This window comes from Oryzias latipes, chromosome 21, assembly GCF_002234675.1.
Source record: "Oryzias latipes chromosome 21, ASM223467v1".
In the NCBI taxonomy this organism is placed as follows: domain Eukaryota; kingdom Metazoa; phylum Chordata; class Actinopteri; order Beloniformes; family Adrianichthyidae; genus Oryzias; species Oryzias latipes.
The window spans coordinates 29665155-29689033 of NC_019879.2; the positions used below are offsets into that span (position 1 = coordinate 29665155).

The following is a 23879-nucleotide window of genomic DNA, read 5'->3' on the forward strand; positions in this document are numbered from 1 at the left end:
TCACTGGTGTCCATGGATTACATGAAATCTTTCCACCTTTATCCACCTTTGTCGTGGTAGGGAGAACACCTCAATGGAAGGGGGGGGTCATCTAAGATAGCACAAGGGTTAAGGGAAGAAAACCGTTTCCATTCATAGCAGAACCAGAGGGAAAAGATTCACACACACAAAAAAACAAACATTTGTGTTGTTCACAAGCTTTCCATGTGTGGTTTCAGCAGAAATGTTGAGCTGCACATTTTTCCTTTTTGTCAAAAAAACCCCAAGATGTTCAGGAAAAATTCTGATTGGCTGTTCTGGTTTTTTATCGTTTTTGTAGTTTTTCTTACAGCAAAAACTGTAGAAAAATCATCTTTGGGGACTCCTCAGGTTTAACAGAGCAACAGAGAAAAAAAATGAATCAAAGCTTCAGAACAAAAGTTTTATTGACAAAAAACTCGTATTAAAGGGAAATTAGCCGCTGCCATCCACTGCTTTGATTCCCACAAACTGCAAGTTTGGCATTTTAGCAGGAAATTTAAGAACGCAGCATGAAGACAAAATGCAATGGAAAAAAAGGATGTAACTCTGAACATGTTTTCACTTAATACTGAACCCACACTGACTTTTATTCTCAGCATCTAACTGTAAATCACTGCTATAAAACTCTGTGTGGAACTAATTTAGACTTTTTTTTTTAATCCTGTCTTTTGAGCGGCATCGCTGCTGAAGGAGTCTCAACTCTGAAGAAGTCCTTCAGCAGCCAATCCAACTCCTCTTCCTCCTCCCAAAAAGGAGACAGGAAGCTGTAAAGGCTGCAGACAGACTTTGGGTGGATCTGCCACCAGGATGTTTGTGTTGAGGACATCATCTTTCCAAACACTGCAGATGGATAAAATACTGCAGGAGGGACACCTCCCTAACAGATGACAGCTTTCCTCTGCTAAAGTTTAAACACGTGCACGTGTGCACAGGTCCTCCAGCCGCCGCCATCAGATGAACACTGGGTGTGAGCCGGGCTCAGAAATACATGTCCTGGAAAAGGTTCTGTCCCATTTCGATGTAAGCCTCCTTCTCCTGCGCAGACATCTGCTCCACCAGCTCGGGCCTCTGGCTCACCTCCCTGTAGGAGAACGGCCGACCTCCCACCATCACCATGGGCTCGTCCCCCACCTCCTCGAAGTCGTCCTCGTCCTCTTCGTCCTCCTCTGGGCGCCGTGCGGCTGCGATGGGAGGAGGACCTGCGGGGAACTCGTCATCTGATTCACTGGTGTCGCTCTCTGAGTCACTGGCGTTGAGGGCGGAGGACGCGGCAGGTCTGGAGGAGGCGCCGGCTCCGCCCACCCCTGGTCCTGCGCCGGCCCTTTTCTCGTGGATGAGGAGGGCGCGCATCACCTCCTCGTTTTCGTCTGTCTGATCGCGAGCTGCAGCTCCGTCCTGAGCCCCAGGCAGAGCGGCTCCATCTGAGGGGACAAAACGTGAATCCATCCCATAAACGGATCTGCAGAAACCGAGCCAATGCCAATGTTTGCAGGTTTTTATTTGACTAAAGAAATGATCGGTCTACTTCCAGGCTGCGCTGCACTAAAGGAACTTTTCTCTTCCATGTTCTAATTCAGGAAATTTTTCTTTTTTGAAGTTTAAAATGAAACTAAATCTGACATTTTGGACAAAAGATTTAAAAAAAATCAAATCAGGAGAAAAAAGTGAGAAAATTATTTCTGCCTTCCAGAATTTATGATGATTTAGATCCAGACGAACAAAGAAAAAAGCTATTATGGTTTATACTCAGCATACAGATAACTGTATGCTCAAAATAAATAATAACTCAAAATAAATAATAATAATAAAAATTAAAATAAAGACCACTGTGATGAAAATGATGTTTCTAGCGAGTTCTTTAGACATTTTTCTGATGATAGAAGACATGCATAAAGAAAATGACGCATAAAATTGCCTTTTGGGGTTAATCTGCCAAAACTGACTTTGCAGAAACTATGTCCTCCAATAAGACTGTTGGCTAAAAACGGCATAAAAAAGAAAAAAAACTCTTTCCTGTGGTTTTTACCAGAGGAATTCATGACTCCATAGTAAAAGTTACATCTTTATTCAGTTTAAAATGCTTTTTTTTCTACAATGTGTTCACAGCCTGAACCTGAAAAACGGCACTGGGGCAACAGAATTGTTCTTGTTTTTTCAAATATAAAGACAATTTATTACTAATAGTGAACTATTTGATATCAATAAAATAAAGAATCTTCTAATCATTTGCAGGTTGAGGATTTCTGCCTGAAGGGCAACAACAGACGCAAACAAAGCAAACAGACAGGATGTTTGGAAGGAATGATTCCTTCATTTCCACAAAAATGGGTTTTATTAATGAGGCGCCCGTGCTCTGCCTCCCACTAATCAAGTCTGTGATTGTTTTAATTGAACAATTATGGTTCTGGAAGGTCTGACCAGCTCTGAGTGTCACATGGCCTTTGGCAGCTTCCTGGACGGAGCCTGAGAGCCTCGTCTGACCTTTGACAGTCTGCTCTGCCTCCCCGACCTTTGATTTAATGCCGACTGTCCTCTGGAGCCAACTGGAGGTCAAGGCCGTCGATTTCAGTTCTTGCTAAGCTCCGCCACCGCCGCCCACTTTCATTTAACCAGACGAAAGGCGGCATTTGAAAGAGCAGACGGGTTTTCTGACGGAGACCCAGCGAGAGGAACTGATCATGAAACATGAACTGGTTTGTAACTGAATTATAATCAAACCTTTTTGGTTCTGTTTGATCATTTTGCTGTACCTGACCGTGTTCCTCGTCTCTGCTCCTGCTCTTACACACAGTGCCTGTATTGTTAACAGACTTCTTAGGTTCCTCTGTTATCAGACACGGTTGTGTTTGTTCACGTACCTGACGTGTTTCGACGGACGTCGAAACACGTCAGGTACGTGAACAAACACAACCGTGTCTGATAACAGAAGAACCTAAAAGGTCTGAGATGACCATTGTGGCACATATTATATGAATTGGTAAGGGAAACGGTACCGCTCTTGAGGGCGTCTGCGTCGCTGTAAGCCCCCTGGACGGTGCTCTGGGTCAACCACACCGGCCGCTCCTTCAGGGCCTTGGCCTCGCCGATCGCCTTCTGCTGCGCGTCCTGCTCGTCCATGCTGATGACCACGTTCTGGGTGTACAGGTCTGAATAGGACGCTCCCTTGGTGGACCAAGCCTCCCGGTGCTGTCCACCGGCGGCGTTTGCCGCCGCCGCCGCTGCGCGTTCCCGACTACAGAGAAGGTTCGGTTAATTTCTCGTCCTCCAAACTTCCTGCAGGGATGACCCCCGATAAGTGGAGAATTACAGACTGATGCAGACCTCTGTTTGAGAGCAGGGATCTCTGCGGGCTCCGGCTCCAGCAGGTCATGGGACAAGTTGACGTCTTCGGTTTCACGTAGAAGCGCGTAGATGGGCTCGATCTGCTCGTTGAATCGAGCCACCAGAGTCCTGCCGTCGGGACAGACAGAACTGTCCTCCTCCACCTCAGTCTGGCAGAAGGTGCAGCGAAACGTCCCTGAAGGTGGAACAAGAACTCACCTTGAAGCTGTGAGAATGAGGAACCTTTAAACCAAACTAACTTGGAGATAAATCAACATCTTTTAGCTCAATTTATTATTTTATTCTCCATGTCTATCACCTTCTATGGCCTGATTTTTGTCCACTTCACCTGATGTTTAGCAGAAATCCTAAAGCAGCTTTAACTCTATAAAAAAATCTGGTTTGTTATGTAAAGAATGAGTCATTTTCATTTTATTTCAGTCATTTTCCGGTGTAGGTACCATAACCGTTCGGCCTGGAACTTCCGTTCGGGATCCTTTCGACTGAAGATAACGTCACACTACAGCAGTGCTTCTCAAATAGTGGGGCGCGCCCCCAGGGGGGGGCACGAAGCGATGCCAGGGGGGGCGCGCGGTGGTGGCGGTTTTAGGCACAGGTTTGTCCGGTGCGCAAATTTAACGTGGGGGCAGCGGTGACAGCGGCTCAGTGCTTGGAAAATAATCTGGTCCACTATTCGGTTCCTATTGTCTGTTCTGTCTGTCCGCGGCTGCGCGAGTGAGAACGAAAGGGGAGGGGTGGTGTGGGCCCTGTCTGCCAGGGGAATCGGGGCACGCGGACCACTGCTACCGCTGCCTGTTGCCCAAGATCACCGCTGCCCTTAGATTCCTAAGCTCATGCTAACAATGTCATTCTTTATGAACTATTGTAGACATTTTGATGACGTGTCTTTATTTTCCATCCATGTTTTCTTTGTCTGCCTGTGGTTTAGTTGGTGTCAGACAGACATAAAGACAGCAGGTAATGCAGGAAAACAGCTGCACTTTTATGAGATCAGAAATAAACAATCCGTCATTTAGAAAAAAAAAATCAGCACGTTTTTACCTATTTCTTCAGACTAAAAACGTTAAATATATTGGTGCTGCTGTGTTAATGTTTCAGATCAATTTAGATTTAATATTATTTATTGATTGAATTATTTTTTTCAGCATCAAATGGTTCAGTTGGTCAAAATGTTTCTAGTTTAAATAAGGAATGACAGATTTTTTTTATTTCAGGTACTTTCAGCTTCTTTTCTGTTTTAGACTAGAACAGGGTTTCTGTGGCTAAATAAAGTTAATATTTGTTGAAAGTGGATTTATTTTGCTTTTTTCTTTTGTTAGTGTTAAAAGATACAATTTTAGGTATACAAATTTTATAGATACTGACCTGATGTATTGTCACCGCGCGAGTGTGTCTGTGTGTGTGTGTGTGGGGGGGGGTTATGGGGGGGGGTCAGGGGGGGCGCGAAACATTTTCTTTTCCTAGGGGGGGCCTGGCAAAAAATAATTGAGAAGCACTGCACTACAGTAACCCCACTTGGACAAACTACGTACGTCCAGATCTGCTCGGGCTCTACAAATTTTAATTTCACGTTCCCTTTTCTAACCCAGTGTTTTTCAACCTTTTTTGTGCCACGGCACACTTTAACCTTGACAAAAATCCTGCGGCACACCAGCATCCAAAAAAATATTTAAAATGGAAAAACTCATAGTCTGTATTGTTCTACAGCCCCTCTGCAATCTCACATGCTGTTTTTTTCTAAAAGATATAATAAAAGTTAAGTCAGAAGATTTAAAAACTGTTTGTGTTCGTTGTGGTTTCAAGACGTTTAACAAAGAAAACTCATTGTGCGCTGAGACGCTGTCACTTTGACCCAATGCATCATGGGAGATGTAGTGATGGCAGACAGACTCTCGTCTCTGAGCTTCTTTGTTTTGTTCACTTTTTCCACGGTCTGACACCGGATTCTGTGGAAAAACTAACCCAGCTAAGGACGAGCTTTAGCTGGTATTTCTGTTGGAACTGAGAGACTTTATGAGCAGAATCAGAACAAGGAAGTGAAGACTTTAACCACTTCTGATTGGTCAGACTGATGACGTGTGATTAAGCCTCCAAGAATGATTGGTGGAGACAGTTAAAGGGGCGGGACTTTTCCTAAAACAGCTGTAGCCACGGCTAAATGGCGGTACCGTCATTCTTATCAAAGTGTCTTTAATAGAATCAAATAAACACAAAGAAAAAAGTATTTTACGATCTTTTATATTCCTAACTTCTCAGTGTTTTATCAGGGTCTGTTTGGATGAACACAGAGCTGAAATCCTGGAGGGAAATGTTTTTACATCAATTAATGAGGACAATTTCCCACCACACACACACTGGTTGAAACACACTGTTGTAACCTAAAGTTATTTCCCCTCATAAATTTTGTCTGACATTATTCTTTGTAATTTTCATAAAGAGATTTTGCCACAATTCGCTTGCAATTCCAGTTAAAGTTCAGCCGTGGCTGAAAATGTTGTCAGCACGGCTAAATGTTCTTCCCGGTCCGTTCTGCCAATAAAGCACTGGTCCAACGGATTAAAAAAAACTATAAGCGAACATGCATTCAATAATAATCATAACAACACGTTTAGAAGACAGAGCTCTGTTTGTTTACAACAGACTTCTTAATTTCTTCTTCTTTGGTAGTATCGTAATTTGTTCAGACCAATCACTATATTTATTTATTTATTTATTTATTTTTCACTATATGACACGCCATCGGACCAACGGACAGCCTTTTACATAATGTGACGACAGCACTAGTCCCAAGACCCCGATCGGAAGTTCCAGGCCGAATGGTTGTGGTACCTACACCGGGTGTCATCATACCTGTCATCATGTCAAAGAGCAGGTTGGCTTCCAGGTCGGTGAAGGCGGAGGAGCAGCAGGGACACCTGAAGGAGGCCCGGTTGGTGGAATCTCGTTCATCCGTCTCAATGCGCCGTCGCATGTGGTCCAGTTTGTATTTGACTACGTTGACCAAAACTCTGAAGAAAACAAAGATTTGAGACTTTTCAGGTCCATCGTCTGAGGAAGTGAAACCACGGCCAAAGCGGCTCGAACCTGTAGTTGATGAAATAGTAGTTGTGCCTCGTCGTCTTGCCATCAGGAGCCGTCTCCACTCTCATGCGGCACTTGACGAACTTGTCTGCCTTCAGGGTGTTGAGCACAGAGCGCAGCTGTTTGCGGTCGAACTTGAGCAGCTCCTGCATGTCCTCCTCGCGCACGCAGGGATTACGGATGAGCACGTCCAGCGCCAGGGCGTGCTCCACCTCGTAAAAGCCGCGAACGACCTGTTTGGCCAAGCGCTTCAGCGCCGCTGGGACCTCCGTCAGGACGTCGGGTTCGATCATCTTCAGAACTCCAGCTAAGAAGAGAGAAGAGGTTGAAAACACCTGCAGCATTCATCCCACGGGTCAACGTATACATAATAAAACACATAAATAAAATAGGGGATATGAATTAAGATCCACTGACAAATGTGTCTAGAAACGAATTTTGACACAAAAATTTAAATGAAACTTTGATCTAAACCTGATAAATCTGTACAGTAAACAACATAATGATTAAGTTGACTCATAAAGTCAAACTTGGAATTAGTCATGAGGGTGATGACTTTATTTAGACCTAAATAAATACATGAATAAATATAGCATTTTTTTTAATTTAATCTTCCTGTGGGATTTAAAAAATGCCGTCAGTAATAGCACCCAAATGTGAAACTGCGATTGCTTCAGTTTTTTATTTGTTTGTCTGTTTTTTAAATCTAACACATAGCCGCATAAAAATTCAGCTTTTTCTTTCGCTAAATGTAAATGACACTCATCTCTTACCCGAAGCTATTCCTGCTCCTCACAAAAAAACAGAAGAACCAACTTCTCCGGTCATTTCACACCAATGTCTCTTATATTTTCATTAAAGACAGACAGATAGATACATTTTGTAGTCGCAAAACCCCAAACAGCTAGCATAAGTTCTGTGCTTCACAGCGTTGGAGTAGAAGCTAACCCGGAAGTGATAAATTGGGATTTCTTTTTTTCACGAAGCAAGGAAGTGACTACAGAGTGACGTCATGATTTAGCGAATTGAACCTCTCCATTGTGAACTATTTGACCAATCATTTCAAGGGCTCGTTTTTTTGGGCGGAACTTTCAACTTGCTACTTCCGGTGTAGTGATAAAAAATGTTACTATCGAAAAGTGTTCACAATTAAGCTCAGCCCGTTTTAAACAAAGTAGAAAAACCGATCATACAATAATTATTTCTATATATTTTATAACAATAAGATAGATTATTTATGTGGACCAAAAAGGGATATGGATACTGCAAAAAAGACAAATAATATAGTTCATGAAGTGAAATAAAAAATAAAAAATTGAATGTATTTCCGTAAATAAAAATTAATTTCTGTCATGAACAAATCTTATGTACAACGATACGGTGTACATTGTTCTTAAATCCAACAGCCAAACGGTCTTCTCTTATTTTCAGTGACGTCGAGGGAAAACAATGTGCGCAGTCGCAGCATGTGAGGACGGAGGGGAACAAATTTCTTCGGGGGGACATATTTCCACAGAACACCCAAACACTGACATCCAACATGGCGTCTCTTGACAGAGTAAAAGTGTTGGTACTGGGAGATTCTGGTAAGTCGCCGTCTATGTATCATAGTCCGCATAATTTCAGAAATATTCGTTTATGACGTTCAAACTGCGTATGTGGCGTAATAAATGCATAATAGAGGAACAAATAGCAGTGCTTGTGTGGGAATTGAAGTTTGAACCCTTCTCTGTTGTTGTGGTTTGGTTTTGCTAAGTGCTAACCTCTGTTTTTCTTTTCTTTTTCTTTTTTTATATCGAAAGCTGTCTTCCACATTAGGGAAGATACCACTTTTATTGTGTCTCTTTAATTTACTTTTGATTATTATTAAACATTTTCTGTGTGTCTGTTATAACTAATTAATTCGTTCCCATAAATAGAGTAAAATTCAAATTTTCGCAATTTAAAAAACAAACAAACAAACAGATAAGGAAGTTACAAAGTCAGAACTGTTTGAGTAGAGCAGTAACTTTTCCGTTGAAATGTCTCTAAGACTTCATAAAGATGATTTTAAAAAATGCCCAACAAAAGCAGTTTCTGTGATCCGTCTGACAAACTTTTTTTTACTTTTCACTTGCAGGTGTTGGCAAATCGTCTCTGGTCCATTTGTTGTGTCAAAACCAAGTTTTAGGAAATCCTTCTTGGACAGTCGGATGTTCGGTGGACGTTCGGGTAAACGATCATTTCACTTTGTTGACATTGATTTCAAGAAGCTTCACAACAGTCCCATCATTTTCCAACCAAAGATCCACGACTATAAAGAGGGAACTCCGGAGGAGAAGACCTTCTACATTGAGCTTTGGGACGTCGGGGGGTCCGTTGGAAGTGCCAGCAGCCTCAAAAGCACCAGAGCGGTCTTCTATAACTCAGTTAATGGTGACGTGACATTTCTACCATTTTTAAACCAACATTAAAATGGCAAAAACTCAGTCTGTTGATATTTTTGATCTCTGTAGGAATTATATTGGTGCACGATCTGACGAATAAGAAATCCTCGCAGAACCTCTATCGCTGGTCGCTGGAAGCTCTGAACAGGGACTCGTCTCCGACCGGCGTCATCGTGTCCAATGGGTACGGCGCAGGAACATGTCAGCTTCCTCCTGCTGGAGGCACAATAACCCTAACCTAACCCACTGTTTGAACCCACCTTTAGGGACTACGACAGAGAGCAGTTTGCGGAGAACCCGGTGCCTTTGCTGCTGATTGGAACCAAGTTTGACCAGATTCCAGAGAGCAAACGGAGCGAGGTTCTGACCCGGACAGCTTTTCTGTCAGAAGATTTCATTGCAGAAGAGATCAATCTGGTACTTCTTTTTTCATTTCTTGTCAGTTTCGATGTTCAGCTGAGGCGTTTACTGTCAAAACAAACGTGGTCGTAAAGTGTATTCTTATTTTGATGCAGCAGTAAATACACCTGTCCTTTACGTCACTTTTTTAGTGACCTTGTTTAATTCTCAATCGTTGGAAGTTCCAGTTATTGACGATTCCATCATATTTTCGTGTTTATAAGTTCTGCAGTTTGTGGGAATTCAAACCTCTTATGACCATTTTGTTCTATTTTAAAAGCAGACCCCATGATAAGATCTTTTTTAGCCAAAATCAAGAAACCTGTGTTGTTTATTTAGGACATAGTTTCTGCAGAGCGGCAGGAGTTCGCTTGAAATTTGCTTCTGAGTGGTGGGTGGGCTCGTTCAGAATGGATGTGGAGCAGGAAGCTTGTGGGCACCCAGAGTACTTTCTACAACACAAATATGCTTTTTCAAACACAATTTTTTTGTCAGCTCATAATTCAAAAAGATTTGAATAAAGAAATACACAGAGATGAAATTTTAATTTTGTCCTTCCTTATCATAAAAATGCCACAAAACATGTAAAAAACACCAAAAACACAATTTTCATCAGAGTGGGTCTTTGAGGTGTAAAATGGAAAGCAGACTTTGGCGACACCTAGAGGCAGTACTAAAAAATACATTTTTATAAAAAAAACAATTTCTCTTTTTGGTTGTCAGCATGGAAGTTTTTCTGTTCCACCAGATTTTGATGATTTTAAACCTTTGAATTTTCTTTATTGAGGTTTTGAGAGCTACTTCTGAAACTGTTTTCTACATAAAAGTCTGTTTGTGATGTGACTTCCCCCAGGACTGCACCAACCCCAGGTATCTCGCCGCAGGCACCTCAAACGCTGTGAAACTCAGCAGGTTCTTCGATAAGGTGAGAGTTTAGATTTCTGTCTAAAGAGAGGAGTTTTCTGTTTGCATTGTTTGGGATCAGATGTTTAGTTTAAATATCATTAAATGTTCCGTCTTTGCATTAAAACATCTGTCCGGAAACTCTTGACAGGTCATAGAGAAGAGATATTTCACCAGAGACCCAAGTCCGGTGAGACTTTCATTTATTTATTGTTTTGAAGATGAGATAAACTTTCCAAAACTAAACAAATGTCGTAAACCCTCCTCTCTCTTTTGATCGCAGATGGCGGCTTTTACCGACAGGAAGAGGTTCAACTTTAAGAGTCTGCATTATGACTAAAAAGCCGGGAGATCGTGTGGCTGCGAGTCCGAAGAAAAACCTTCCTGAGCAAACTCTGATAAACACGCAGAACTTGAGAAAGGAAGCAGAGATCCTCTCAGAAATGACGAGGAACCAAATGAAAGATTATAAAAATGTGCATCACATTGGCGTAGAGGAGAGCTCATGACGTCCTTCAGCATTCCACTGCTTCCTCATAACTTCCTTAATTCAGGAGAGGAAAAAGCTCATCTTCATGAAGACTCTGGATTATCATAGGTGGAAGCAGTTGGACCCACAGGTTTGGTGTTGCAGAGCTGTGGTCCAATCAGAAAAACATATGTGATTAAAGCATGAATACAAACCTGAAATGTCTCCTCTGACTTTCATTCCTGCCAGATTCCTCCTTTCTTCTTCTTCTTGGGAAACGCGGCGCAGATCATTTGCTGTCATTTCTGTTTGAATCATCTCAGCGGTTTCCGTCAGAACTTTTCAGGTTCTAACCAGCAACAGAATGTCTGATGTTGGCGGGAATGAGGGGCTGGACTTACTGATTGAGTTTGGCTTTGAGTTTCAGCGGCGAAAGACAACAAATTCAGATGGAAATCAAACAGAAAAATGCATCACTTCTTCTGACTCTTATGCTTTTTAAATCATAGAGGCAAGCTAAATTAGTATAACGTCACGCCCCTCAGGGGCATGTAGCCAGTGAGGGTGGGGGGTAGTTTCTCTGGATTTGGTTGTGAATAGACTCAAACTGTTTCAACCGGGTTTTGTGATTGTTTACATTAGGAGGTAATCTTTTATAACTACTGAAACTGAGATGGAATAGAAAACTCATTTAGCACATTGAATGTAAATTAAAAATTTCTAATCCTGAATGAATCCTTCAGCCGTCACACGTTGGAAGGAAAGTAACCCTCATGAAGAAACTTCACTCAGTGTTTCTTTAGAACATCCTGAATCCAGGGCAGAAAGGAGCCGATCTTCATGAAGACGTGTGGAAACTTTGGATTATCGCAGCTGTTTTCTTGAGTAAAAGCAGTTAGACCCAGAAGTTTGTTGTTGCAGATCAGCGGCCCACCAGAATCCCCCTAAAACCAGTCAAATGTCACTCTCCAGTAGAAACCATTACATGCAGAATCCATGAACAGAAGTATCCGATTACCTGGCAGATTCCTCCCGTCTTCTTGGTGAACTTGGTGCAGATCATTTGTGTAGAATTAAAATGTTCTTTCCAAATGTTGTTGCACTCTGCTTTGAACTGGGTTTCCTCTGTGGCCTCCCTCAGGACATTTGAACCCGGTCCATCCACTGCAGTTTTGCCCCAGCCAGCAACGGCACATTTAATGCGGGCCCGAATGTCCCCGTTTTGCTTTGGCAGGTGAATGGGTTTGACGTATTTGTTGAGTTTAGCTTTGGTTTCCAGCTGTAAAAAAACACGATTAAACTGGAAATCAGAGAAGTTGTCGTTTGGTTTTGTTTTTTCTGATGAAAGGCTTGACTTCCTGTTAAGTTTCTACCTGAACTTTTTCTGAGAAAGTAAAGCTGCTCTTATTTAAAAAAAAAAAAAAAAATCAGAAAAACTTCACAAAAATAATCATCAAAACGACTTAATTATACAATGTCTCGATGCCTCAGAGAATAAATTATTTTAGCCTTCACTAACATATAGCACTGCATTCTCTAAGGTGCTGGTTTGGACGCATTTATGAGTTTAAGTTTGTGATTTGGGTTCTTTGCATTTATAAATGCTTTCTTTTTTATTGTAGCTTTTATGAAAGTTGTTTTTTTATGATCTTGACATTTTCACTATCAGTCCATACTAATAAATAACTCATTTTTGAGTTCTTACCTTCATCAACATGATGTCGTTTTCAAATCCTCCTGTAAAATCCTCATGTTTTCTGTACTTCTCCACCTTCAGACGTTGCTGAGTTTTCTCTGGTTTGGAGACGTCATGCGCTCCCAGGACCGCCATCAGAGGCTGACTTTTGCTAGTAAAAAAAAAAAAATTTGATCTATTTTAAAATGAGCACAGCACAAAGCCATCAAGAATGTCAGGGTTATGACACAAAGTTAGTTCTAAATTAGGGACGTTTCACAGAAACTTGAATGATTTTTAGCTGAGGGATGATGATAATAGTCAGCTCACTTTTTGCAGTGCGCTGCAGTTAGAATGTAATCGTCTCTAACGAGGATCCCGCCGCAGACATGCTGTCCCTGAAACTGCAGAGACGCCATGAACGGTCGGGAGTGCGGCTCTGCAACCCTGCCGCCAACAATGCCGCCCTCTGAAGCCCCAACCGGTAAGAAGTTCTCTGGAAATGTGTGCAGAAAAAGAAAACACATCATCTTTAAGCAATGACAAAGAAAAGGATCTGACAGAAAACTGGTTGTTGTCTTGATCTCACCAGCCATGGAGACCAGCGAGAGCATGTGAAGAAAGCTGCTGCCTTGCATCATCGTGGCAGAAGGACAGGAGAATCGACTTCCTGGCCTCCTCTCAACCTTTACTCAGCTTTCATCTGATTACAATCTGTGGACGAATGTCAGAGATGCTCAAGCACAGACAAAAGTCACCACGCTCTTCTCTTTCAATATAGGAAGTGACGATTCGCACGTCATTAGGCCGGGGTGAGGGTTGTGGTCGTGGTTAAAGCCAATGTTCTTTTGAATCTTTGCAAGCATCTTAAATGGCTGAACATTTGCAACCAGAAAAGTTGGAGGACATGAGTTGTTACAAACCTCTGAAGCAAAGACGATTTTATAGCAAGCACTTCTTGATTTAAAACGTAAAGAAAAAAATGGTCCAAACAGAATTATAATCAGCATCCAACTCCAGTTCAACGGGCAGAGTCCAAATCCAAAAATGCAAACAAAACAGGTCAAGGCGTGGGCCTAAACTCAGAGGTCAGAGCTGAAAGCAGGTCAAAGTTCAGAAGGGACACGAGAATTGACAAGCTGGAGGAAAGTCCACCGTCGCTTTACGCTGCGGCAGCAGGTGATGAGCGTGGGGCGCTAAAGCAGAGCGAGACACGCGTGAAAGGAGAAGCAACTGGCGGGAACAGACAGCAGAGAGAGAGGCGGCTCAGCCATGACAGGAGGGGTTGAAGGGCCGTCACCAAAGGGCGTTGAGCTGATGTTTCCTCGTCGCTTGTAGAAAGTCCCTCTCCAATGACATTTAGGATTTTTTAACGTTAAATTTCTCAGGATTTCTTCAAATTGTTCTGAATGTGGAACAGACGAAAAAAATGGAAAAGATCGTAGCGTATTTGTGATGTAAAAAATGCGCTGGGCGGGTCCAAAGCTCCCTGCTCCGCCCCTTTTCTGAATCATCCAAAACAACACACAGCACCTTTACGCACCTTTACACACCATTACACACCATTACACACCTTTACTCACCTTTACTTACCTTAACACATACTCAGTGTTTACTATTTCTGCTCCTAAGATTCGGCAACATCCAAATGCATCACTGCTTAGCTCATGAAAGTCTGTTTTGCAAAGCTGATCTCAGCTGAATTTGCACAACAGCTGATCTGTCTATAGGTTTAGTCTTTTACTGATGCAGTTATATTTTAGGTTTGGTGTGAGTGTTTCAATATAAAAATCCTAGCCTATCTTTATTTTATTTTGTTTAACCTTTTGGCATTCAGAATGAACAGCAAAGTAAGCATCAACCAAAGTTTTGTCTCATAATAAGAATTACTGGGTTTGGAAATCATTATGTTTTTTTGTTTTTTTTACTTTTTATGTACTCAACATAAACATTTAGTTTACTTTCCATGAAAGCTAAACTTTTCCCCCCATTCATCTGAGATGTGAACTCTGCAGATGCATCAAGGTGAATCCTGAAAGATGATCCTTCAAACTCGGACGATTCCACTTTCATTTTAGCATGAAAAAAGATACACTTGGTGTTTTATAACTCTTAAAAATAATCAACATGTTGCCTCAAATTGCAGGTTCTACAGACTAAATGTTGATTTCTGTTTGCATTTTGTTGAAAAGTAATGAAAAGAGCATTTTTAGTGTTTGATCTTTGCATTTGTGAGCCATAAATACATTTAAAAAAGGAAAAAAACAACACCTCAGCAGCCTGTGACCTACTTTAGAATTTCAAAAAAGAACATCTGTATCTTTATTTTAAACCAAAGGCAGGAAAAACTTTGCTATTTCCATCTTATATCATAAATTCCCTAAAGCAGGAGAGTTAAAATGTTATTCTCAGTTAAGACATGCACAAACTTGCATTATTGCAGCATTTATTTTTTTATTTTATTTTTTGATGAAAGCAGTTTGACCCAAAGGTTTGGGGTTGCAGATGCACCAAAATCTCCATAAAAACGGTCACGTTTGATTGTAAACAGCAATCAAATTTCCACTTTTGCACATTTTTAGCTAGTTTTTCAAATCTACTTTTTGACATAGATTGGGTTCTTGCAGTGGCGGTTCTACACTAACTTACTCCCTGGGCAAGTAACCCCACCAGCCCCCCCCCCCCACACACACACACACACATACAAAATTTGACAACATCCTGCTGTGTTCCCTATCTTCTATTTAGCCATTTTACACAAAAAATGCATGAATTGTCTAGACTCGTATTACAGGGGGGTCAAACTCAGTCACACAGGGGCCTAAGTTAAAAACACGCTTAAGGTTTTGGGCCGAAGAAGATAAATGTTTACTGAACACACTAAAGCTAAACTTTTAAACCTTTTAAACTGAACTTTTTGAACATAAATATGAATAAAAACAGGAACACAAGTTAAACCTTAAATAACTTGTAATATTTTGTTCTCCATATAAATATATTCTGTCAAAATTATACAAATATGACATGCTGCAGAACAAAGCAAAGAAAGCCTGGAAATATTAATAAGAAATTATATATCAAATAATTCCATTTTTTTTGCTCTTTCATCATTTTTTAGAGCATTTTTTTAGAGCTGGACTCCTGCTTCATTTTTAGCAATAATTTCTTAATGTGTGACGTCCTGTGTGTGTCTTTGTGAAACATATCAGAGGGATTAGATCTAAAAAATAAAACTTATTGTGATTAATATGTTTAGGTCTTATAAAACATTAAAGACTAAATCTTAGAACTCATCAGTGGGATTACTCCAAAAATATTTGGCATTTCCCTAAATTTGTGCAACACCAACAGTAGAAATCCTCCAAAAAAACTCGACGGCTCCGTCTCTATGACGGGAGGCGCAGCTGCGGCTCAGAGTTGATTGTCAGATAGAAAAAGATCACCTGTTAGTGTGATTCAGCCAGCCACCGGCGAGTTGCGCTCCCCTCTCGAGTTTTTTGACTTATGTTCCAAAGACTACCGCAAAGAGGTGTGGCCGCAAGCGTCTTGCAGCAGAGGGCGGTGGTCACGTGCGCATCGGGTCTGCTGTGTCGGAGCAAAGAATTCTGGGAAATAATCTCCATTGCCTGCTTTTTTCAAAATTGGGTTGAGCACGGATGTTTGTTCTGCCTAATTCCTTTTCATGTGCCTGTTTTACGTTGTTTCACTCTGAGGTATTCTTTTTTTATTATTTTTTTTTTTTTTTTTTGCACCATAAGTGTGAAGAGCAAATAGGAGGAAGACATTCTTAACAGTCTGATGTGTCACACTGAAAAGAATTCAGTGTCGGCTGCTGAAGCAATTTCAAATTAAAAGCTCCAAGCTTCCTCTTTGAATATAGTAAGTAGCACATTATGTGTAACGCCTCTGGTACGGCAAATGCCGCCCCCCATGAAGTGCCGCCCTGGGCGACCGCCCACATCGCCCATATCAAAAACCGCCACTGGGTTCTTGGATTAATTGCTGAGTTTTCACTCTCAGAGGCCGACTTCTGCTGAATTTTTTTTTCTAAAAGTTCTTTTAAACTGTCCACATAACAAAACCTCCACATGTAATGTTTTAAGATGACAAATGAACTTCATTTCTTTAAGTCTTTCTGTAGAAATGTTTAATTAAAAACCCAATCCTAGCCTCTGTGATGCCCCATCCAGAAAGAAAAGTTTGAGTATATCGTAAAGTTTGATGTTTTTTAAGCTTTTTCAACGTACAAATGACTTTTCTCGATGTTTTAATGACCACAAGGGGGCCTTCAAGGCTCCTTGTTTTACTGATGGACATCTTCACAATGGTTCAACACATCAGAGCAAATGACAGTTTGACACTTCTGTGACTATAGCAGTTTTCTTCAAATACGAGGAGGTGGTTCTGCCTAAACATCTCTGACATCTGCCCAAAAGGACTTTCCCTTTGTCAGTTCCGAAGAAGACGACAAAATGTGTTGGCGTTTTGATTTTTCACACATTCAGCTGAACGTTCGGTGCCACGTTCTTCCCTGTTTGTTCTCTAAATCGCTCCTATGTATAATAAAGTCTGTTGTTTTTAAATGCAAACCACATCTTACTCTGAACACGTCTGGTTCTTCCTTCCGGTTTCCCCTCATTCTGACTGCTTTCTTTTTCAAACATCAAACTTTGTAGCTGCACAAGACCCTCTGGTGCTGCGGTTCTTTGTATTCTTTGTATTTATGAATTTTTGCAAAACCCAATTTCAGTTTTTGGTTGGTTTAGAACCTTTCTGCATCTCCTAAAATGTGGTAACTCAATCATAATGTAAAAAATTCTGAAGCTTTAGAGCTTCAGGCAGTTTTCTAATTTGGCCTCAGCTCAGAGGAATCTGAGGTGTTGGGTGAGGGAAGGCTTGCCAAACGTCAACAATTGCTTGATGTGTAAAAAGCTCAGTTGCTGACAAAGAGACAATTCTGTTTTCTTCTTTATAAAACAAGACAAATTTCAGAAAAACAACAAAACAATTTGAACAGAGTCTGTCTATGAATATGAGCTTGTGGTGGAGCGGCATCCGTCCAGGCTGGATGGTTAGGGCCTCATCTTTCTCTGTGCTGCAGGTTCAGGTTTTTTAGTGGTTTGTGGTTTGGCCGAGAAATGTGAAAGTTGTTTTGCACACATTCAGCAGACTCTTCCTGTGTGTACTCTGACCCAAAATACTGTGAAGGTGTCAAAGGTTATTGCAGGAATGCTTCCAGTAAAAATCCCACAGCAGTCAGATATTCACGTTTTAACCCTTGTTCTATCCTAGGCACTTTAACATTGGGAGTTGGGTCATCTAGACCCACTAGACAGAGCTCTGAACCTTTTTTCTTCAATAATTTGTGATCTTCACTGGTGTCCATGGATTACATGAAATCTTTCCACATTTATCCACCTTTGTCATGGTAGGGAGAACACGTCAATGGAAGGGGGGGGGGGGGGTCATCTAAGATAGCACAAGGGTAAAAAAATGAAACTAAGGTGTAAAGAAATAAAAACAAATCACAACGCCGGAGAAACTGAATGTAAACTGAATCATTCAAAGAGTGCCTAGGATAGCACAAGGGTTAATACTGAACTCACTGCTTCTTATATAATTCTGACTTTCAGTCTTCTGACCACTCTATCAAAATGGAAAACTATCTGCTCTCAATTTGTAAAATTTACTAAAATATCTGAGATAATTCTTTCAAGATAAAACATCCTTCTCTTTTCAAATCTCCACCAGCTGCTTTTTAAGTTATTGTTTTTTTTAATCATTTGAACTCCTTCTCGTTCTTCTAATTGTATACAGCTTCCTTTAACTGTATTATTTTGTCTTTTATTATCATTATTATCATTTAAATGTTGTGCTTTCTCCCCATGTATTGAAATAATGCTGAAGAGCTTTCTGTACCATGTTTGAAGTCCAGCACTGCTTTCTTTTGAATTAAATATTAAAAACACAAAGAAAAGGACTTTACAGAGCCAAGCATGTGAATTTAGAAACCAAAAGCTGCACACAGATGCCAACAGTTTTTATTTAAAGGAAGCCCTGAGGCTTCTTAGGCCTTAAGTCCACCTCAGGGTTTCACATTTGATCATCATGTGAAGGAGTTTCACTCAGCATTTCTTTATTCCGTCATGATTTTCTTAATCCAGGGAAGATAAAAGTTTATCTTGATGAAGACGTGCGGAAACTTTGGATCATTGCAGTTGTCTTGCTTGGTGAAAGCAGCTAGACCCAGAGGTTTGGTGTTGCAGATCAGTGGTCCACCAGAATCGCCCTAAAAAAAAAGAAGCCGTATTTCAAACTCCAACATGTGCTGCATCTACAGAAACAGGACTTCTCATTTGATTACCTGGCAGATTCCTCCCGTCTTCCTGCTGAACTTGGTGCAGATCATTTGTGTAGAATTAAAATGTTCTTTCCAAATGTTGTTGCACTCTGCTTTGAACTGGGTTTCCTCTGTGGCCTCCTTCAGGACATTTGAAGCCGGTTTATCCACTGCAGTTTTGCCCCAACCAGCAACGGCACATTTGATGTTGGCCCGAATGTCCCCGTTTTTCTTGGACAGTTCGATGGGTTTGACGTATTTATTGAGTTTAGCTTTGGTTTCCAGCTGTGAAAGATAACTGGTTATATCGTAGAAGTTGTCGTTATGGTTGTTTTTGATGAAACGCTTGACTTCCTGTGTGACTTCCTGTTAAGTTTCTACCTAAACTTTTTCTGACAAAGTAAAGCTTCTCTTATTTTGAAACCTGACAAAAAGGATTAAACCAAGGCCCACAAACTAACTTGGTTCTTACCTTAATCAGCATGATGTCATTTGCTTGTTCACATTTATAATCTGGATGTTGGTTGTACTTCTGTACTTTGAAATGTTGTTGGGTTTTCTCTTTTTTGGAGATGTCATGGGCTCCGAGGACCACTGTCATAGGCTGAACATCACTGAAAAAGGACATCTGTTTATCAGTTTATGCTTCTTCTGTCCATGGCTTTAGATTCGACTGATGATCCAGTCATAGAAAAAGCAAAAAGCATCCTCCTCTACATCCATTTTACAGGTGCAGTTTATCATCTAAACCATTTTTTGATTTTACCACCAATCGAGTTGCTGAAATGAGGAAGTCTTAAAGGTTTTATGAACTTTAGACACTTACTTTTTGCAGTGCGCTGAAGTCAAGACGTAGTCGTCTCGAATGAGGATCCCACCACAGGAATGCTGTCCCTGAAACTGCAGGGACGCCATGTACGGCCTGGAATGCGGCTTTGCCACCCTGCCACCAAAAATGCCACCCTCTGAAGCCCCTTTTCAGAAGAAACAAAATACTTTAAACCTATGTTTTGTGTCTGTTTTGGGTTCAATCCAAGTGCAGGTCCTTTAAAAGTCTGAGCCAGTGGCTTCTGTCCTGATCTTACCGGCGGTGGAGACCATCAGGAGGACGCACAGAAAGCTGCATGCGCCTTTCATTCTGATTGCTTAGACTCTGGCGTGGATTTCCCCTCCACCTCCTTTTCTACCCGACGTTCAACCCTGGTGGGCAGATGTCTGAGATGCTCACGCAGCTCCAAGGGTGGGACAACGCAGAGACCATCCCTGACCTTTTGGTTTGTGAAGTTAATGAACTTAATCAAGTCTGTTGGAGGAGGAATTTCATTTTAGGGGTCTTTTCTTAGTTGAAGGTTCAAACATTTTTGAAAACTGAAGTTTGGTTGCATTTGCATTTTTCACACCTTGGCTCACACCTCAGAACCACGCGATGCTCTCTGCCACACATTTGCAACGTTTAGGTGAGAAGTGAACTCAGATTTTTTCCAATCTTAGTGCAAGAATGAGAGCTCTCACTGGATGTTTGATGACCTTTTGATGTCACCAGGCGGCGCTCTAAAACAACGCCCTGCATGTGAAAAGCATTATAGTACAAAAAATACAACCTCGTTTCAACAGGTGACATTCAGGGACGGGGTAAGCCAATGGTAGAGCTCCCATCCATTGGTCAGGGGCTCAAATCAAACCCAGCCACTGCCATTGTTAGAGCACATCGCCCTCTGATTGTAAGAAACCTGGATAAATGTGAGAAATGTGTCCAGACTACAACTTTCTTCCATGACCTTTCGCCTTTATCTGCTGTTATCTTTAAAAAAAAAAGAAGCTTTCTTTCTTGTACAACCCAGACCCACCTTCAGTTTTCCAGGAAAATGTCATATAACACTCCTACCATTGAGTTATCTGACAGCCACTTTCATTTAGAGGATTTTAATTTATGGTATTGATGTAGATACATTTGCATGCAAAAAATCTTTTTTTTTTTTATCTCAGCCAGAAAACACGTGTAAATATGCATCTTACTGGGTGCAGTAACTGTATTCGCCAAAGTAGAAGCCAAAGTTTCTGAGGAACAGGAACATGTGTTCAGCAGGTCACGTTTCATCGCCTCTTATCTACCTCAGGAGGAAAATTAAACCAGGTGTGTCTGCAGAACAGAATGTGGTTAAGGGCATAATCTTCTGTAAATGAACTAACTAAAACTGCTGAAATAAAACAGAATCCTTGAACTTTTCAACGTTTCATTGAAGTTTCATCCGTTTTTTTAAATGGCAGAACATCAACATCTTAAAGCCTTTTACATTGTAAATTGTATTTTCCTTATTTCTGTTGCCAAACATTAATTTTGTGACTGAATTTGCAGAGCAACTGTTCTGAAAATCCTTTCTGGATGAGGGAGTGAGGGAGTCCAAGTCATCTTTGTGTTTCGTTTACAAGCCAGGAAAATATGGAGCATGAAATGAACTGACAGTCTGGTGCTGCGTCAGCAGTAATGTGTCCGTCTCGCTTTGGAACAGCCTGGAAAACAAAGAGGGAAGTGAGAGTCCTGTGCTGGAGGGGGGGGGGGGGTGTCTCCCTCTGAGGCTGACCCCCGCCCCCCTAGAAGTAGATGTGACAGAAGCTCAGAATAAGGACTATTGCTTGTACACATCACAGATCAATCCGTCAGAGCAAAGTATTGACTCATTTCTTAATAATGTAAACCTACCCAGGTTAAATGAGGATCAAATCACAAACTTAGACTCTCCGCTCTCGCTGTCTGAACTTCATGAAGCTCTGTTACTTATGCCTAATGGTAAAGCACCAGGGTCTGACGGCTTTCCTGCTGAGTTTTATAAAGAATTCTGGGAACAGCTGGCACCAACGTTTTATAAAACAGTCACATTTATCAATGAAAGTCAATCACTACCACCTAACATGAACTCAGCCAACATAATCCTTCTTCTAAAACCAGACAAAGATCCCACTAGTCCTTCAAGCTATCGCCCCATTTCTCTAATCAATGCAGATGTAAAAATTATCTGCAAAGCACTAGCACAGAGAATAGAAATAATCACTCCTCACATAATTCACTTCGACCAAACTGGATTCATCAAAGGCATACACTCGGATGACAATCTCCGAAGACTCGTTAATATCATAAACTTTGCCACCATTAAAAACCAGGAAATGACTATACTATCGCTGGATGCTGAAAAAGCCTTTGATAGAGTAAATTGGAAGTTCCTTATTGCTGCCCTCCATAAGTTTGGTTTTGGAGAATCATTCATCAAATGGATCAAAATATTATATCACAACCCCAATGCATCAGTTAGAACTAATAAACAGACTTCCAACAGGTTTTTTCTTGGAAGAGGAACCAGACAGGGTTGCCCACTCTCTCCTTCTCTTTTTGCTATATTTATCGAGCCTCTAGCTGCAGCAATAAGACAGAATGAGAGTATTAAAGGAATTAAAACCAAACACAGCCATCATAAAATTAGTCTCTATGCAGATGACATATTACTGTTTTTAAGTAATTTACACTCTGTAAATGAAACAGCAACAATCATTAATGAATTCCATTAATTGGAATAAGTCTGTTTTATTACCACTCAACAGGAATGCGGAACAAAGACTCACAATACCAGTCAAATCAGGAAATATTAAATACCTAGGTATCAATTTTTCCCCCAAACTATCAGAACTGGTGCAGCTAAACTACACCCCATTACTGAAAAACATACAGGACGATCTAACACGCTGGACCAACCTGCCTCTGTCCCTTATGGGCAAGGTAGCCACGGTTAAAATGAAAATCTTACCCAAAGTTAATTATCTCTTCTCAATGATTCCCACACAACCGCCATTAAAATGGTTCAAAACATTAGACTCATCCATATCAAGCTTTCTATGGAGCAATAAACCTGCAAGAATTAGTCTAAAAACTTTAAAATCTACAAAAAGCTGTGGAGGATTAGAATTACCTAACTTCCACAAATACTTTCTTGCAAATAGATTACAATACATCTTAAAATGGTTAAAAAATAATCCAGAAACCAACTCATGGTTAGACTTGGAACAGGCGTTATGTGGAAAGATCAACCTGTCAGATCTACCATTTATTAGCCAAGCGGTTAAAAAACAGGATTGTTTTCAAAGTATTAATATAAACACCACTTTAACAGCCTGGTGGGACTTTCTCAAAATATCAAAATCATCAATTCAACCATGCAAAATGAAACCCATCTGGAACAACCCAGACATCCTTATAAACAAAAAAACGATTCACTTCCCAGCTTGGCAAGCAGGGGGCATAAAACAACTAGAGCACGTAACTATTGATAGAAGATTCATAACTCCCCAGGAACTTCAAGACAAACATGGAATATATAACTTCTTGGAATATCAGCAACTTAAATCAATTATTACTAAAAAGTTTAAATACAGAGACAACGATTTTAAGCTACCAGATGTAGTTACCACTCTGACTAATTTCTCAATGAATAAAACTCTCTCCAAAATATACAAACTTTTATGTAATTTAGATAATAAATTGGATTTGAGCATCAGCACAGATGAAAGTTTCTGGTCAGAACTTTGTCAAAACACCTTTAAACTGACAAAAAGTCCAAATCTGCAGCTAATCCATCTCAAAACTCTTCACAGAATTTACTATACTGGACAGAGGATGTTCAAGATGGGTCTCAGTAACTCAGACATTTGTCAGCACTGTGACAGTAATCTACCTGACAGTTACATGCATGAACTATGGTTCTGCACGCCTGTCCAGGCTCTCTGGCAGCAGGTATGTGTCGATCTATCAGTCTGGCTTAAGGTTTCAATCACAGCTTCACCGTCACTTTGTGTGCTTGGTGACATGAGTGCCATCGATGTAGAAGGAGGATTAGGCTCTATCATTTTCATAACTCTTTGTATTGCTAAAAAATTATTTTAATAAATTGGAAAAACAAGAAAAATATAAATATAAGTCAACACAGAAATCTGCTGCTTGATCACATCAACCTGGAAAAAATGTCAGCCCAAAGTTCAAGTAACTTTGAAAGAATTCAGTCTCTCTGGTCTCCCATAGCTGACTTAGGGGGTGGGGGGGCCTGGTCGTCGCTGCTCCTTGCCCTTCTGCCGTGGTTCGGGGTGGGGGTCGGGGCCTCTGGTGCCTGGCGGGGGGTGGTGGGGGCCCCGTTGGTCGAGGGGTCGGGTCCGGTGCCTGGGTGGGGGGGCTTGGGCGCT

At 41.0% G+C, this 23879-nt stretch overlaps 4 protein-coding genes across 4 annotated transcripts; 1 reads left to right on the top strand and 3 right to left on the bottom strand.

The window, feature by feature from the left end:
* Positions 1 to 406: 406 nt before the first annotated feature.
* Positions 407 to 7408, bottom strand: gtf2e1 (general transcription factor IIE subunit 1). Its single transcript, XM_004086919.4, has 6 exons — positions 7218 to 7408; positions 6448 to 6751; positions 6214 to 6371; positions 3343 to 3538; positions 3015 to 3253; positions 407 to 1442 (listed from the first exon to the last, which is right to left on the bottom strand). The coding sequence occupies exons 2-6, from the start codon at positions 6735 to 6737 to the stop codon at positions 1000 to 1002; spliced, it is 1326 nt and encodes a 441-aa protein (XP_004086967.1). The 5' UTR covers positions 6738 to 6751; positions 7218 to 7408; the 3' UTR covers positions 407 to 999.
* A 470-nt stretch (positions 7409 to 7878) lies between these two features.
* rabl3 (RAB, member of RAS oncogene family like 3) lies at positions 7879 to 10862 on the top strand. The gene is made up of 8 exons (XM_004086920.2): positions 7879 to 8030; positions 8564 to 8655; positions 8730 to 8859; positions 8940 to 9054; positions 9137 to 9287; positions 10123 to 10194; positions 10324 to 10362; positions 10456 to 10862. The coding sequence occupies exons 1-8, from the start codon at positions 7985 to 7987 to the stop codon at positions 10510 to 10512; spliced, it is 702 nt and encodes a 233-aa protein (XP_004086968.1). The 5' UTR covers positions 7879 to 7984; the 3' UTR covers positions 10513 to 10862.
* Positions 10863 to 10977: 115 nt separating this feature from the next.
* Positions 10978 to 13070, bottom strand: LOC101157849 (granzyme E-like). Its single transcript, XM_023950984.1, has 5 exons — positions 12906 to 13070; positions 12647 to 12812; positions 12347 to 12488; positions 11660 to 11920; positions 10978 to 11585 (listed from the first exon to the last, which is right to left on the bottom strand). Exons 1-5 carry the CDS (start codon positions 12955 to 12957, stop codon positions 11430 to 11432), a joined length of 777 nt encoding a protein of 258 aa, XP_023806752.1. The 5' UTR covers positions 12958 to 13070; the 3' UTR covers positions 10978 to 11429.
* A 5265-nt stretch (positions 13071 to 18335) lies between these two features.
* On the bottom strand, positions 18336 to 19861 carry LOC101158094 (granzyme E). The gene is made up of 5 exons (XM_004086941.4): positions 19742 to 19861; positions 19483 to 19630; positions 19129 to 19270; positions 18681 to 18941; positions 18336 to 18605 (listed from the first exon to the last, which is right to left on the bottom strand). Exons 1-5 carry the CDS (start codon positions 19791 to 19793, stop codon positions 18453 to 18455), a joined length of 756 nt encoding a protein of 251 aa, XP_004086989.3. The 5' UTR covers positions 19794 to 19861; the 3' UTR covers positions 18336 to 18452.
* Between the last annotated feature and the right edge of the window lie 4018 nt (positions 19862 to 23879).